Source organism: Clupea harengus, chromosome 17 (genome assembly GCF_900700415.2).
Source record: "Clupea harengus chromosome 17, Ch_v2.0.2, whole genome shotgun sequence".
Lineage (NCBI taxonomy): Eukaryota > Metazoa > Chordata > Actinopteri > Clupeiformes > Clupeidae > Clupea > Clupea harengus.
Genome location: NC_045168.1, coordinates 22543165 through 22555280, shown reverse-complemented (window position 1 = coordinate 22555280; position 12116 = coordinate 22543165). Strand labels below are relative to the sequence as shown.

The 12116-nt window shown below is 42.2% G+C and overlaps 2 protein-coding genes across 2 annotated transcripts; both read left to right on the top strand.

The window, feature by feature from the left end:
• The first annotated feature begins 265 nt into the window (after positions 1–265).
• On the top strand, positions 266–8546 carry armc3 (armadillo repeat containing 3). The gene is made up of 17 exons (XM_031584330.1): positions 266–452; positions 768–885; positions 989–1114; positions 1213–1281; positions 1457–1632; positions 1881–2075; positions 2404–2587; positions 2871–3023; positions 3184–3292; positions 3650–3899; positions 4214–4350; positions 5170–5338; positions 5446–5546; positions 6471–6542; positions 6741–6908; positions 7217–7379; positions 8196–8546. Exons 1-17 carry the CDS (start codon positions 405–407, stop codon positions 8400–8402), a joined length of 2445 nt encoding a protein of 814 aa, XP_031440190.1. The 5' UTR covers positions 266–404; the 3' UTR covers positions 8403–8546.
• A 235-nt stretch (positions 8547–8781) lies between these two features.
• On the top strand, positions 8782–11870 carry msrb2 (methionine sulfoxide reductase B2). Its single transcript, XM_012833228.3, has 5 exons — positions 8782–9209; positions 10545–10642; positions 10907–10983; positions 11148–11295; positions 11550–11870. Exons 1-5 carry the CDS (start codon positions 9092–9094, stop codon positions 11652–11654), a joined length of 546 nt encoding a protein of 181 aa, XP_012688682.1. The 5' UTR covers positions 8782–9091; the 3' UTR covers positions 11655–11870.
• The last annotated feature ends 246 nt before the right edge of the window (positions 11871–12116 follow it).

Here is a 12116-nt window from a genome sequence, read left to right as displayed (position 1 = left end):
TCGCTTCATTAATTTGTCACTTAAAAGTGCTGCATGCCGTACGCGCAAGTTAGACCATTTAATTTGGTATTTTCAACACACGCACTTGTGTGTTGTTCTTGACTTCGTTGTAGGCTATAAATCATAACGGAGAGCACAATGCGCTAAACTTTAAATTGCATACGAATATACTAAAGACTACCACGTACATTACCTACACGAATCTTGTTTGTTGTGAATAGTTTCATATTCAGGTGTCTGGGCTATTTCCCCCAACCCCCCAAAAACTACAGGAAACATGGAATCCGTATCCTAGCAACAGTGTCAAACTGTGTACTCCACCAAACAGCCCCTGTAACATTTAAAACAAAGTATCTAGTTAGTTTGTTAATTAGCCAGCACGTACTAGTGTGTTATATTTCAAGATGGGAAAGAAGGCGAAAAAGGAGGCAGAGACACCTTCTAAAGATGAGGTAAAAACAATCCTCGATATTTCTAACGTGTATGCAACGTCTTGGTTTTAAACTGTTGAAATGGCCTCCCTGCTAATCCCAGCTAACGTTAGCAGCTGGCTGTTCCAACTAGCGATACATTCCCTGTGTCAAATTTTACGATGCTGAATAATACAATACTAAAATGTATAGGATTGCCATAGTGATATCAGTGTATGGACAGCCTGTAGCCTTTTTGAAAAGTTTCAGCATATGTGAAAACAATTAAAGTACACTTACATAAGAAATGCGCAAGTTGGTTAACATGTGGTCATGTCATTTCATTTTCACCCTCAGTTTGACCCTCTATCCATCGAAAGTAAGAGGGCAGACACAGTTGTGCTCATGCTGAACTCTCCTGAGGAAGTGGTCTTGGCAAAAGCTTGTGGAGCCATTTGCAAATTTGCAGAAAAGGGTATGTAATACTTTTTTATACTGTTGTCCGTTGTGTAAAGTGTTCACATGTTGTAACTTATTTCCATATATATTTGCTAATATATACTATATATAATTTTCAGGTGAGGAGAACAGGATCACCCTCATGGGCCTGGGAGCAGTGGAGCCTCTCTCACGCCTCATATCTCATGAAGACCAGTCAGTGCGGAGGAATGCCTTCATGGCCCTTGGGAACATGGCCTCCAATGGCAAGGCTGACACCCTTTTCTCAATGACTTTCAAGATAGAGGTTGCAGCATATATAATTGAGTGGACATTTTAACAGAACAATTGCATTTTTTAACAGGTGATGTCAAAAAACTGCTGAAAAAATTGGATGTCATACCTTCAATCATTGCAAGGCTATCTCCTGAAGGTATGGCTAATCCATCATCAGATATAAATTTCTCTCATTTGTTATTATAATGAAAGTATGTATGGTGATTGTATAGTACAATTGTATAGTACATTTGTTGTAATAATGAAAGTATGTATGGTGATTGTATAGTATATTGTCATGGACTTATTGCCCTTGTGAATATTCTCATTAGAGGATGTGGTAATCCACGAGTTTGCCACTCAGTGCCTGGCATCATTGGCCCTTGACTTCACATGCAAGGTTCAGATCTTCGACAGTGATGCATTAGGGCCCCTTATCCACCTCCTCTCCAGCAATGATCCAGATGTGGTGAAGAATTCTGTTGAGTGCATTTACAACCTTGTTCAGGTGAGACATGGGACTGGAGACCTGTAGTATGAATACTGCTGCATATTGTTTACCTTTGTATACTGTTGCATAGTCCCCCCTTAATGCCAGGTTAGGCCAATGTTATACCATTACCATGATGCTACGTCTGTTATGAAGTGAATTAATAGTTAAAGTCCCACATTTTTTGTGCGCATCAGACATCTAAAGATGAAAGCCTAATTTCAGTCAAACTTAAGCGCATCCGCTCAATGGGTTTGCACCCTCAGGACGTCCCGAGTCGCGTGGCATTGTGCGAGTTGAATGGGATCTCTCTGCTGCTGGGCCAGCTGCGTTCTGAGTTCCCTGTCATCCAGGAGCTCGTTCTGCGCACTCTGGAGCGCATCACCGCAGACAAGGAGGCACGCGTCGCCTTCAGGGAGGAACAGGGCCTCGAGAAACTGCTGGAATTCCTCACAACCAAAGTAATAACCCAAGCAACACTAACCAGAAGAACGTCTCAAGTGGATCTTAGTTACACTCAGTAGTCTTTCCAGCTGTTATCCTTTCTGGGAATAACATTTTGAGGATAGTTCACTGTGAATTTCTTTTAGGCCAGTTTACTGTCTTTCATTTCTGCTTTTCAACTAATGTAGCCTGTGTAATGCTAACATTAAGACATGGAACCAATGTGAATAATGGTGTGCTTTTTTTGTATAGTAGTAAAATGGGATGCTGAATAACACCATTGGGTTTGTTTGACCCATATAATAAACAACATAATGCTATGGTCTGACCCCTTTCTTCCAATAGGAATACAGTGACTTGCATGTGGAGGCCTTACAGTTGGTCTCAAATTGCCTGGAGGATGCGGAGGCCATGCAGCACTTCCAGGAGACAGGGGGTCTGCAGACACTACTGAAGTTCGTGATGACACCAGGCCTGCCTGAAGTGCAGAGCAATGCGGTTAAGGCCATCGCCAAGGTGGCGCAGAGCTGTGTGTGGATCCTACTGACTCGGTTTCATTTTCCGGTGTACTTTCATGATAGCCACACAACAGCGTAAACTGTGTTATCAAGTTTATGTGCTGTGTAGGTATGTGTATTTTAGTAGATAAGATACAGTCAGCTAAAAAAAGAAAGAACAAAAAGAAAGGTAGTGAGTAATGATTGAATAATGAGTGATAGAATAATAATGTGAAATAGAGAGAGATAGATACGTCTGCAGTTTCTTTATTTATTTATTTATTTGCCCTATATCTTGTCTCTATTGTGTTATAGATGAGAACAGGAAAATCCTTCACGAACAAGACGTGGAGAAGTCGTTGATGACCTTGCTTGCTGTGGAAAACAACCGCATGCGTTCAGCAACCTGCCAGGCGGTGGCAGCGATGAGCAAGAACTTGACCAGCAAGGACACTTTCAGACTTCTGGGTACATATGATGCATTCCTAAAATAGACCTCCGATGCAGCCACTGCACTTCCCTGACAAGGGGGGAACATCAGAGTGATTACATAGACAGAAGCAGTGGTGCATTAACGTACCTGCTGCAATTTACTTTGATGATGTTTGGCCTTTGTGTGTTCCCATAGATGGCATAAAGCCAATTGTTCAGCTCTTGAGAAGCGAGAGTGCAGAGGTGCGGGAGTCTGCAGCACAGGCGCTGTCTAGCCTCACCAGTGGCAATCAGCTTAATGCTTAGTGAGTTTGCACAAACCTCATTCCGTTCCCTGATAGTGTCTATGGAAATGAAGCCTCAGTGTCGATACCATGTCATGATTCATATTCCAAAACACGTGGAGGTGCACTTGATTGACAGACTATTTTAAGCAACCAGCACAACTTCTTTGGGACGTTTACATAGAAGAAACAGTGTTCTCCTCCTCCTCTCTCTCTTCCTCTCTGTCCACACCCCTGCCCTGTATCACCCTGTCTATGCACCTATAAATCCCTCTCCTCCCTCTTACCCTCTATTTCTCTTTCATTCTCTCTCTCTCTCTCTCTCTCTCTCTCTCTCTCTGTCTCTTATCTCTCTCTCACCCAACTCTGTCTCTCTAGTGCTGTCTCTGAGGCAGAGGGAGAGGAAGCGCTGGTGCAGCAGATCCAGGAGGGCAGTGCCAGGGAAGTGGCCTTTGCCGCGTCTGTCCTCACCAACATGGCTGCCCAGGAGGCCCTCCGGCGCAACATCCTTTCCCATGGAGCCATGCAGACCCTGGTGGGGCCTCTGCAGTCCAAGGATACACATCTGCTTGTCTGTGTCATTCAGGCAGTGGCTGCGCTGGCCTGTGACGCAGAAAGCAGAACCGAGGTTAGAGCAGCACTTCATAAACACAGTGGCAAACAGTAAATAAAAAACAAATGTAAATGTGCAAACAGGGTAAAGTTATATATGTTGTCCCTGAAAGAATATTTAATATTCTGCTTGATATTCTGCTGATAGAGTAATTGGTAGACCTTTTTAATAGCAGTGCAAAATCTATATGTTTATTTTCCAGGTAGTATAAGTAGTGATAAAATATATATTGTCAGCTAAGCTATAAACAGATAAAAAGTAAATATGAAGTTGAAATGATTACGTACCAAAGCTGTACCTAGCTCATAATGGCTTCCTTTTGCATGCAGTTTATGACTGCTGGGGGTCTCCCACACTTGCTCAAACTGCTCCATTCATACAACACAGAGGTATGCCGCAATGCATGCTGGGCGGTCAGTGTGTGTGCCAACGATGAGTCCACTGCCTCTGAACTCTGCAAGTTTGGGTGAGCCAGGCAGCATGTATTTATTTTGCCTCTTAAAGTTGTCATAGTTATACTTATAGTTATATATAATTGACTTATTTAATGTGATCATTTTTCAATGAGATGATGTTCAGTAATGCCTACATTTGGGAACAGAGTTACAGATATGACCACCAGGTGGCGATATACCTCACAACAATAAGAGCAAGAGTATATATTTTTTGTTTGTTTCAGGTATCATTACTGATACTCACAAAAATAAATACCATGCTTGGATTCGTGATAAAGTGTGATAACTGGGTTGGGTAAAAGCTTACAGCTTCTGGTATTCCCAGGCAGTCTCCCATCTAAGTACTAAGGCCTGACACTGATTCGTTTCTGAGATTGGGCGTTTTTAGTGTGGTAAGCGGTAATCTACAGACTGAATTGACGTTATAAACTTAACACAGCATATGAAAATATATGGTATTGTGACCCCCCTTGAACTTAACTGTTAGGCTCCTTGTGCAAGTAAATTATTGTTTAATTTTGGTTCGCTAAATGAAACATCAAAGTTCAAAATTGCATAGCCATTTTTTATGTTAAGTAGTTCACACATGGAAGCTTGTAAGAACTTTGTGGAATATCACAGTTATTTCAGGTAGTGAAATAATGTTCCAAAATGTACCAGTGGATGGCGCCTCACCCAAAGAACCTAAAACAGTTAGGCGCACCAAAGGGGATGTTTTCTCGGTTTGATTTCAACCTATGAGCCACTGTTAAAGGTTGAAATGGCTTTTCATGTACCAATTTCGTACTGCTTTAGCCCAAACTAAAGCATCATTCTCCCTCACATCACAGAGCACTGGAGGTCCTGCAGGACATCAACTCCTCCACCAACCGCAGGAACCGATTTAGTGGCATCGCCCTGCAGAAGCTTCTGGACAACAACCTCTCGGCAAAGTACAGCCTCACAGGCCTCCTCTCCTCCACTGACGTCATCACTGATGGCTTCTATGACCCTGGGAAGGTTAATGAATTGCATGACTCTTGTAGAGGAGTGGCTATTTGTAGTGTGTCCCCCCCTAGTGTGTTAGTGAGTCTCACATTTGTCTTCTCCTTTCCATTCGACCACAGGCCCAATCAGGTCAGAGAGTTCTGGACTTAGTGAACCTATCTAAGCAGGTCATCAACCAGCGTCGACCAGTCGTATTAGTTAATGGAAAACCACAGGACCTGTAAGTTAAGGCCAAGGGTTATTTTGCAACAACCAGTCAAATATTTTTCTCATGGTAGTTTTAAGTACTAGTCATGAAACCACAGGTTGTGCAAATCACTGGTGTTATTCTAAGGTAATGGTGGATGAGTTTAAGGTTTATCATATTCTGTCAGTATTGCCTATAAAATTATGATTAGCTCATTCAGCCAATTTGAACAAAATCCTGTGAGTGCACTTACCTTTTTGTTAAAAGGTAAAAAAAGCTGTCATTTTTCGTAAACTAGGCAATGTTTTGAAAATAGGGATAATTTATTGCTGCGTTTTCTAATGTACACATAGTCTGTTTTTCCTACACATATTAAACTACCTCCCACCCCTATACCAGCCCCCACTGTGAAGCTATAGTCGGTTCAGTTCCAAAACATTTCCTGTTCAAAAGGAGTGGGCCCCTTTGTTTTCTATTGGCCAGCCATTTCCACGTCATTAAACCCTTTACACTGGTGCTATACCACCAGCATATTAAAAAGTCAGTTACGTAATGTTGGTGTTATAACCATATGGTATTAACCTCTCCTAAAAAACCATGCCAGCAATATCAGACCATCAATGGCATTTAAAGACAAGTGTGTCCACTGTCTGATTCCACCAGAGCACATTTAAATAGGTTTTATGACACACATATTACACGGCTGTTGAGTTGGTAATAGCTGGTAAGTGGCGTCCTCTAGTTCCGCAGCCAAGTCAGCATAAAGGTTAGTGGCACTCGAATGCAGTCACGCTCAGCTCTTGTTTGTGGGAGCTGCACAGTATGGCGGCTTTTCTGTTCAGTGCCTATAGGAGTGGTCTCTCTTGAAGGGCGAATCTTGAGTCTTTTTTTTTTGTGTTGTAGTAATGTTCTGAGATTTTTTTTTCTTCCTTCCTTTTGCATGTGCGCACCGGACAGGCGGCTGGATAGTCCCAGTGAGTCACGGGCCACTTCAGCCCAGAGCAACAAGTCTGGCAGCAGAGCGTCCAGGTGTGTTTGTGAGCGTAAAGTATGAACTTCACTCTAACTGTGTTTAACTGCATGGGGTGTTATATTACCATAATTGTGTGTCTTTACAGAGGATGAAGACTATTATTCCTAAACTCACAACAAAATGAAATTAGAAATGGAAAATGAAAATATCCACACACTTTTTCTTTCTTTCATCCTTTCTTTCTCTTTCTCTAGTAAAGCTAAACATAGGGACGAGGATGAGAGTAAACCTCAGCAGGACAAAGAAGTGGAGAGGCAGGGGTTGTTGCCATGGGATTCCGCTCTCTGTTCCCTGATTGCTGAGGCAACCAAGTCCATACTGCCACTTCAGGAGGAGAGGGAGCAGCACAAAGCTCTGGCTATGTACGTTTATGTCATGAGCTGAGAGAAGTGACTCTCCACACTTTTCCCTTAAAGCAACTAAATTCACACAAGATCTACCCCTGCTGTAATAAGAATGCTTCTTGCTTATCACCAACTCAAAATACCGGCTAGCGCCATTCAGAATCTTGTATTTTCAATTTTCACATGTGGTGCCTCTGACTGGCATCAAGGTTTCTCAGTCTAGATGGGATTGTCTGAATCAGACAGAGTTGGACTGGGATTGACAGTGAATTAGGGAGTTATTAGCAGTTATAACCCATTATAGCTGCCTTTGTGATGCTCTGCAGCCTGGTGAGCGGTGCCATGGGAGGCCCGGTGAGCGCTGAGCGGCAGCACGAGCTTCTGTGGGAGCTGCACCTGAGTGAGCTGAAGCACGAGGAGCAGTCCAACGTTATCCTCATCGGCAAGATCGAGAAGGGCACCTACTGCCACAGAGCCCTGCTTTTCAAGGTAACGTGCTTAACCTTTGACCTCCGTCCGTGTCAACTAGTGCCCTTAGCAACCGAACACAGCGAAGCCTCAACATGACAGAATGGAATAAGTCTACCAAGCTGCGTGTTTCAGTGATACATCCACATCCTGACGTGCATTTCTAGCTGAAACTAAAGACTCATGCAGTAAGATGCAGTACATATGAAATGTATACATAGTTTGGGAGGCAGACTTGAAATCAGGGGAATCGAAATGCGGCTTTGGTGGTTTACCTAGAGTGCCGTCAGCTGCGGAGGACATCATCTCATACAAGCCCCTCCTTCCTCTGAAAATGACATTTCTGTGTTCGTATCTACCGTCTGTCTGTCTGTCTGTCTGTCTGTCTGTCTGTCTGCTGCATCTGCTCTGTCCTGTCCTGCGCTGTGTGCTGTTTTTGGCACTGTCTGGCATGATTGGGTATTGCCTGCAGTGTGTGTTGTATACTTGTGTATATATTTGTGTATTTTGTGTATCACTGAAGAAGCTTTGTCACTACCCTTGTTGAATCTCATTGATTCAACATAGACAACATAGACACCATTCTGTTGCAGAGATATGTCTAGATTTAGTTTTATTTTGTTAGTCGGACCTGTATTTTGTGCGAGTCATTTTGAGACACTAGTATTGGAGCCACAAAGTTTCACAAATAAAATAATGAAATGGGGTAAGTTCTTAAGTGGACCACATATTTGACATTTCAGGATTTCAGGGCATGACTAACTCCATCTCTTCTAGTCTCCTCTCACACACCAGCATGCTGCCCATCTCATGGGTATGTCTGTTTGTACGTTCCAGGCCCTGTCAGACAAAATTGGTCTCTGCAGCAGTTTGGTGCGGGGAGATTATAACCGGGCGTGGAATGAGGTTCTGATCACGGATGGCACTCCGAAGTCTCCAGGATGCTATCCCCAGCCATGCAAATATGTGGTGGATCTGATGCACAGCCCTGGGGAGCTAATGAGGAGCAACTCACCAGCTGCTGTAAAATATCAATGCATTTGAAAGACTGCTGTTTTGCACACAACATCCAGAAGTATACCAGATTGCTAAGAAGGTGTGGTGACACATTGTAAATGTAAAGGAACAATGAAATTATTGTTTTTTTAATCAAAGCAATAACTGTGGTGTGGTTGATTAAAGTTCATGGCTGTCAAGCTGTGTGTGTGTGTATATGTGTGTATGTGTGTGGGTGTGTGTATATGTGTGTGTGTGTGTGTGTGTGTGTGTGTGTGTGTGTGTGTGCATGTGTGTGTGTGTGTGTGTAAACAACAGTACTGTCATTGTTCCTGAACTGCTAAAAAGACACAGTTGCCTGGAATATGCATCCATTGCTAGATGACTAGAGTCTGTCTTTAGCCCAAAGAGAGAAGACATGTTCTCTGGAGGATAAGTAAATTGACCTATACCCTATAATATATCTGGGACTAGCATTTAACCTGATATTTTCAGTGGCGCGAAGTCAGTGAGTGAGTGAATTATCTGGAGTGTGACCCATATCACATATCTAGATGCAGGGTGGGTTTTGACCAGTCCCTACCACACTCACTTCACAGAGCTGGGAGGGAGGGGAATGCGCACTGTCCACCCGAGGCGAAGTATTTATAATCCGAGCAATTAAACGTCGGTAACTGCAACAGCGCGACAGTGTTTTCTGCTAATTTCGTGGACTACACAGAGCTGCACAAAACACCATGTCACGTTTTCTCCTTCGTTTTTCATGCATTCTCAACAAAGGGGCTACCTCCACCACCAAGTCAGTATTAACAAGAAGGGGTGCTGTTTTCGTTCGTCCTATTCACACACACCCGGGTAGGTGTTTTTTTTTCTTAAATACTATTACTGTACCTATAATACCGTATACCGTATAATATAACTTGTACACTATTTAGCTGCTTAGATATTTATGTTTTTACCAGATCCACTCTGATACTTAACATTCAATACTTTCTGGACGTAGACTTCATTTTTGTGGCAGGTGCATGACTATCTACGTCTGTTTGAATTATGCAGCCTATCGTAGAAAATTACTTATTTCCGGTGGTTAATGTACATATTTGTCTTAGAAGGTGGGAGGATACATTTTTCATTATGGAGGGGTTGAATACGATGTTTCAGCTTGCTTACGTATTCTGCCGGAGGGGCCTGACAAATTTGGGCAGAACATAGAGCCCATCAGCAGAGACATCTACCGCTCGCGCTAACTTTCCAGGAAAAGCCGCCTGTAGTAAGGAATTTTGTGAACAGGTCTAAACCATTGCAAGGAATAGTTCATACCTGCGAATGTTTTATTTAACATATTTAACCTACACAAGTATTTGGTTTACATGTTGAAGGTCGAAAAAGCGCATGACTTCATGATTGATGAGATGGCATGACATAAGGATATTGCTCGTACTGCTTGAATACTGTTGTTGCCACATAATAATGAATGTAAATGTATGTATTGTGAACAACCAGCGTTGGAGGGTCTTATGTCTATAAAAGATTGACAGGTTTAATAATTCACAGAGGTTAGGCAACAGCCATATGATTTACTTAAACCTGAGTTTAGAGAAGTAACATTTTATATAAGCTAATATATAACCAAATACTCGATTGGTAGCTATATTTCCAAGAAATTGTTGCAAAGTGCTTCACAAAAGGACTTTACCTCCAATGGAAAACTGTAAAATCAGCGATAGAAGGAAGGTGTGTCTTCAAACTGAAGGTTAGCAAGGGTCACAAGTTCATGGTCACTGGGAAAAATGTACAACCAACTTTATTGTGTTAGCCTAGAGTAACCAGAAAAATTGCCTTTATTGATTGCATTCCTTTCACAGACAAAAAAAATGCAACAACACACTGTCGACTTCATCTCTAATGTTAACAAATAATAATAAAAACATTGTTTTTTAGAAATGTTATATTCCACATGAAAATGTTCTCATCTGCCACATTTGCATGACTTATTAGATGATGAATCGTTACTGTTTCCCCAAGAGTAATTTGTGAGCATGGCCATATCCCCCTGAGCACTCTTCTTTAGGCCATCAGGAGTGTATTTCGTGAACAGTTAATGGCTCATCTTATATAGTCCACTAACATACTACTTGGGAATGTGTGTTGTCGAGTTTGATAGTTTGAGTTACCTCTGCGCTTGTTAAGGCTTGCTGTCTCTGACCCGCTATGATGAGACCACAGACTGGCAGAAGAAGTTAACCCCAGAGCAATATGTGGTTACCAGGGAAAAAGGCACTGAGGTGGTGAGTGTGCACATCATGTAACACATAGCAAAGGGCACGTCTGGGCAATATCTCTGGTTAGGACATGATGGTGGGAAGAAGAATTACAGTTCAATTGTGTAAGTTGTCAGTTAGGACAAATAACTCTGGTTAAACTATGCTTTAATGTTCAGACAGGCTTCATTTTTTTTCCATTAAACTGAGAAATAGTGCTGTCATTGTAGGAACACAATTTCTAAGAATGCACAAATTAGTAAAAACCCTTTTCTGTCTGTGCTTCCACAGCCTTTTAGTGGCATCTACTTGAACCATAATGAAGATGGGATGTATCACTGTGTTTGCTGCGATTCACCCCTCTTCAGGTAAACTAGTCCAACTCCCTCCCCTCACTGTGTGTGCATTGTACAATAGATCAGCAATACATACACCGCATGATGAATGAGTAAAGTAAATCTGCTGCCTTAAGATGAGGCATCTGAAATAATGTGTGTCAGTGAAAGGATCAACTATTCTATACTCCATGCAGCTCAGAATCAAAGTATGAGTCGGGAACTGGTTGGCCATCCTTCTCCCAGGCCCATGGAACATGGGAGCGGGACGAAAGTCATGCCAGCATTGTACGTCGCCCTGACAACTCGCTTGGCAACACTGGAACAGAAGTCCTCTGCAAACATGTAATTGACCACTCTTTTCCTGGCAACAGACACGACATGTCCATCATTGTATTACACCACTCTAATGTGGAGTCTTTTTACCAGTCAAAATGTGCGATCTTAAACCACAGTGGTCTACCTTACATGTGGGTTATAGTCCAGTGTATTTTGCCTTTGCCCTTCATAGATATGCAGTTATGAACATATTGATTTGTAAATGCCAGAGTGCTGCTGGACATCTTTCTGAATGTTAACAAGCTGTTTTGTTTTGGCAGTGCGATGGACACCTTGGTCATGTGTTTGACGATGGACCAGACCCAACCGGTGACAGATTCTGTATCAACAGTGTGGCTCTAAACTTTAAACCCAGGGCAAAGTAATGTCTCCCCAGGACAAGCACAAACAAAAGCTTTTTTTTCGTTCTCAGTCTTGTGGCCTCATGTCTATGTGTGTGGAAAGAGTTCTTCAGTTGATTGGAAGCACCTGAACAAGGTTTTGCTCTTTGGTGACGGTTTCTTTCCAAGAAACAGCTTAACAGTTTTTGAAAATCTGTCAAAATGTTTGTTTTGAGTCAATAAATGATATGTTTTATCATTTTTGAGTGTGCTGAGCTATCTGTTCAAGTAGCTTTTTTAGTCATATTTAGACGATTTTCCCCATAACTGTGAATCTTTTGAAAAGTATAGAACAGTATAGTTGTTTTTCTCATTAATTTGGACTTCAGTCCTTTGTCTCTCTGAAAACAAAGGATGCAATATTGTTGGGCCACAGATTAACCCAGTAAGAAGATTGATCTTGTGTCCCACTAAAACAGGGTTAATAATAAATCCAGAGAGTTGGGG

Excerpts from the sequence above, each read along its gene's own strand:
- armc3 (XM_031584330.1), top strand. The coding sequence starts at position 405 with ATGGGAAAGAAGGCGAAAAAGGAGGCAGAGACACCTTCTAAAGATGAG. Across the intron at positions 4,351-5,169 it reads TCTGAACTCTGCAAGTTTGG|AGCACTGGAGGTCCTGCAGG; the intron begins GTGAGCCAGGCA and ends CTCACATCACAG. Across the intron at positions 6,909-7,216 it reads CAGCACAAAGCTCTGGCTAT|CCTGGTGAGCGGTGCCATGG; the intron begins GTACGTTTATGT and ends GATGCTCTGCAG.
- msrb2 (XM_012833228.3), top strand. The coding sequence starts at position 9,092 with ATGTCACGTTTTCTCCTTCGTTTTTCATGCATTCTCAACAAAGGGGCT. Across the intron at positions 10,643-10,906 it reads GGGAAAAAGGCACTGAGGTG|CCTTTTAGTGGCATCTACTT; the intron begins GTGAGTGTGCAC and ends GTGCTTCCACAG. Across the intron at positions 11,296-11,549 it reads CAGAAGTCCTCTGCAAACAT|TGCGATGGACACCTTGGTCA; the intron begins GTAATTGACCAC and ends TTGTTTTGGCAG.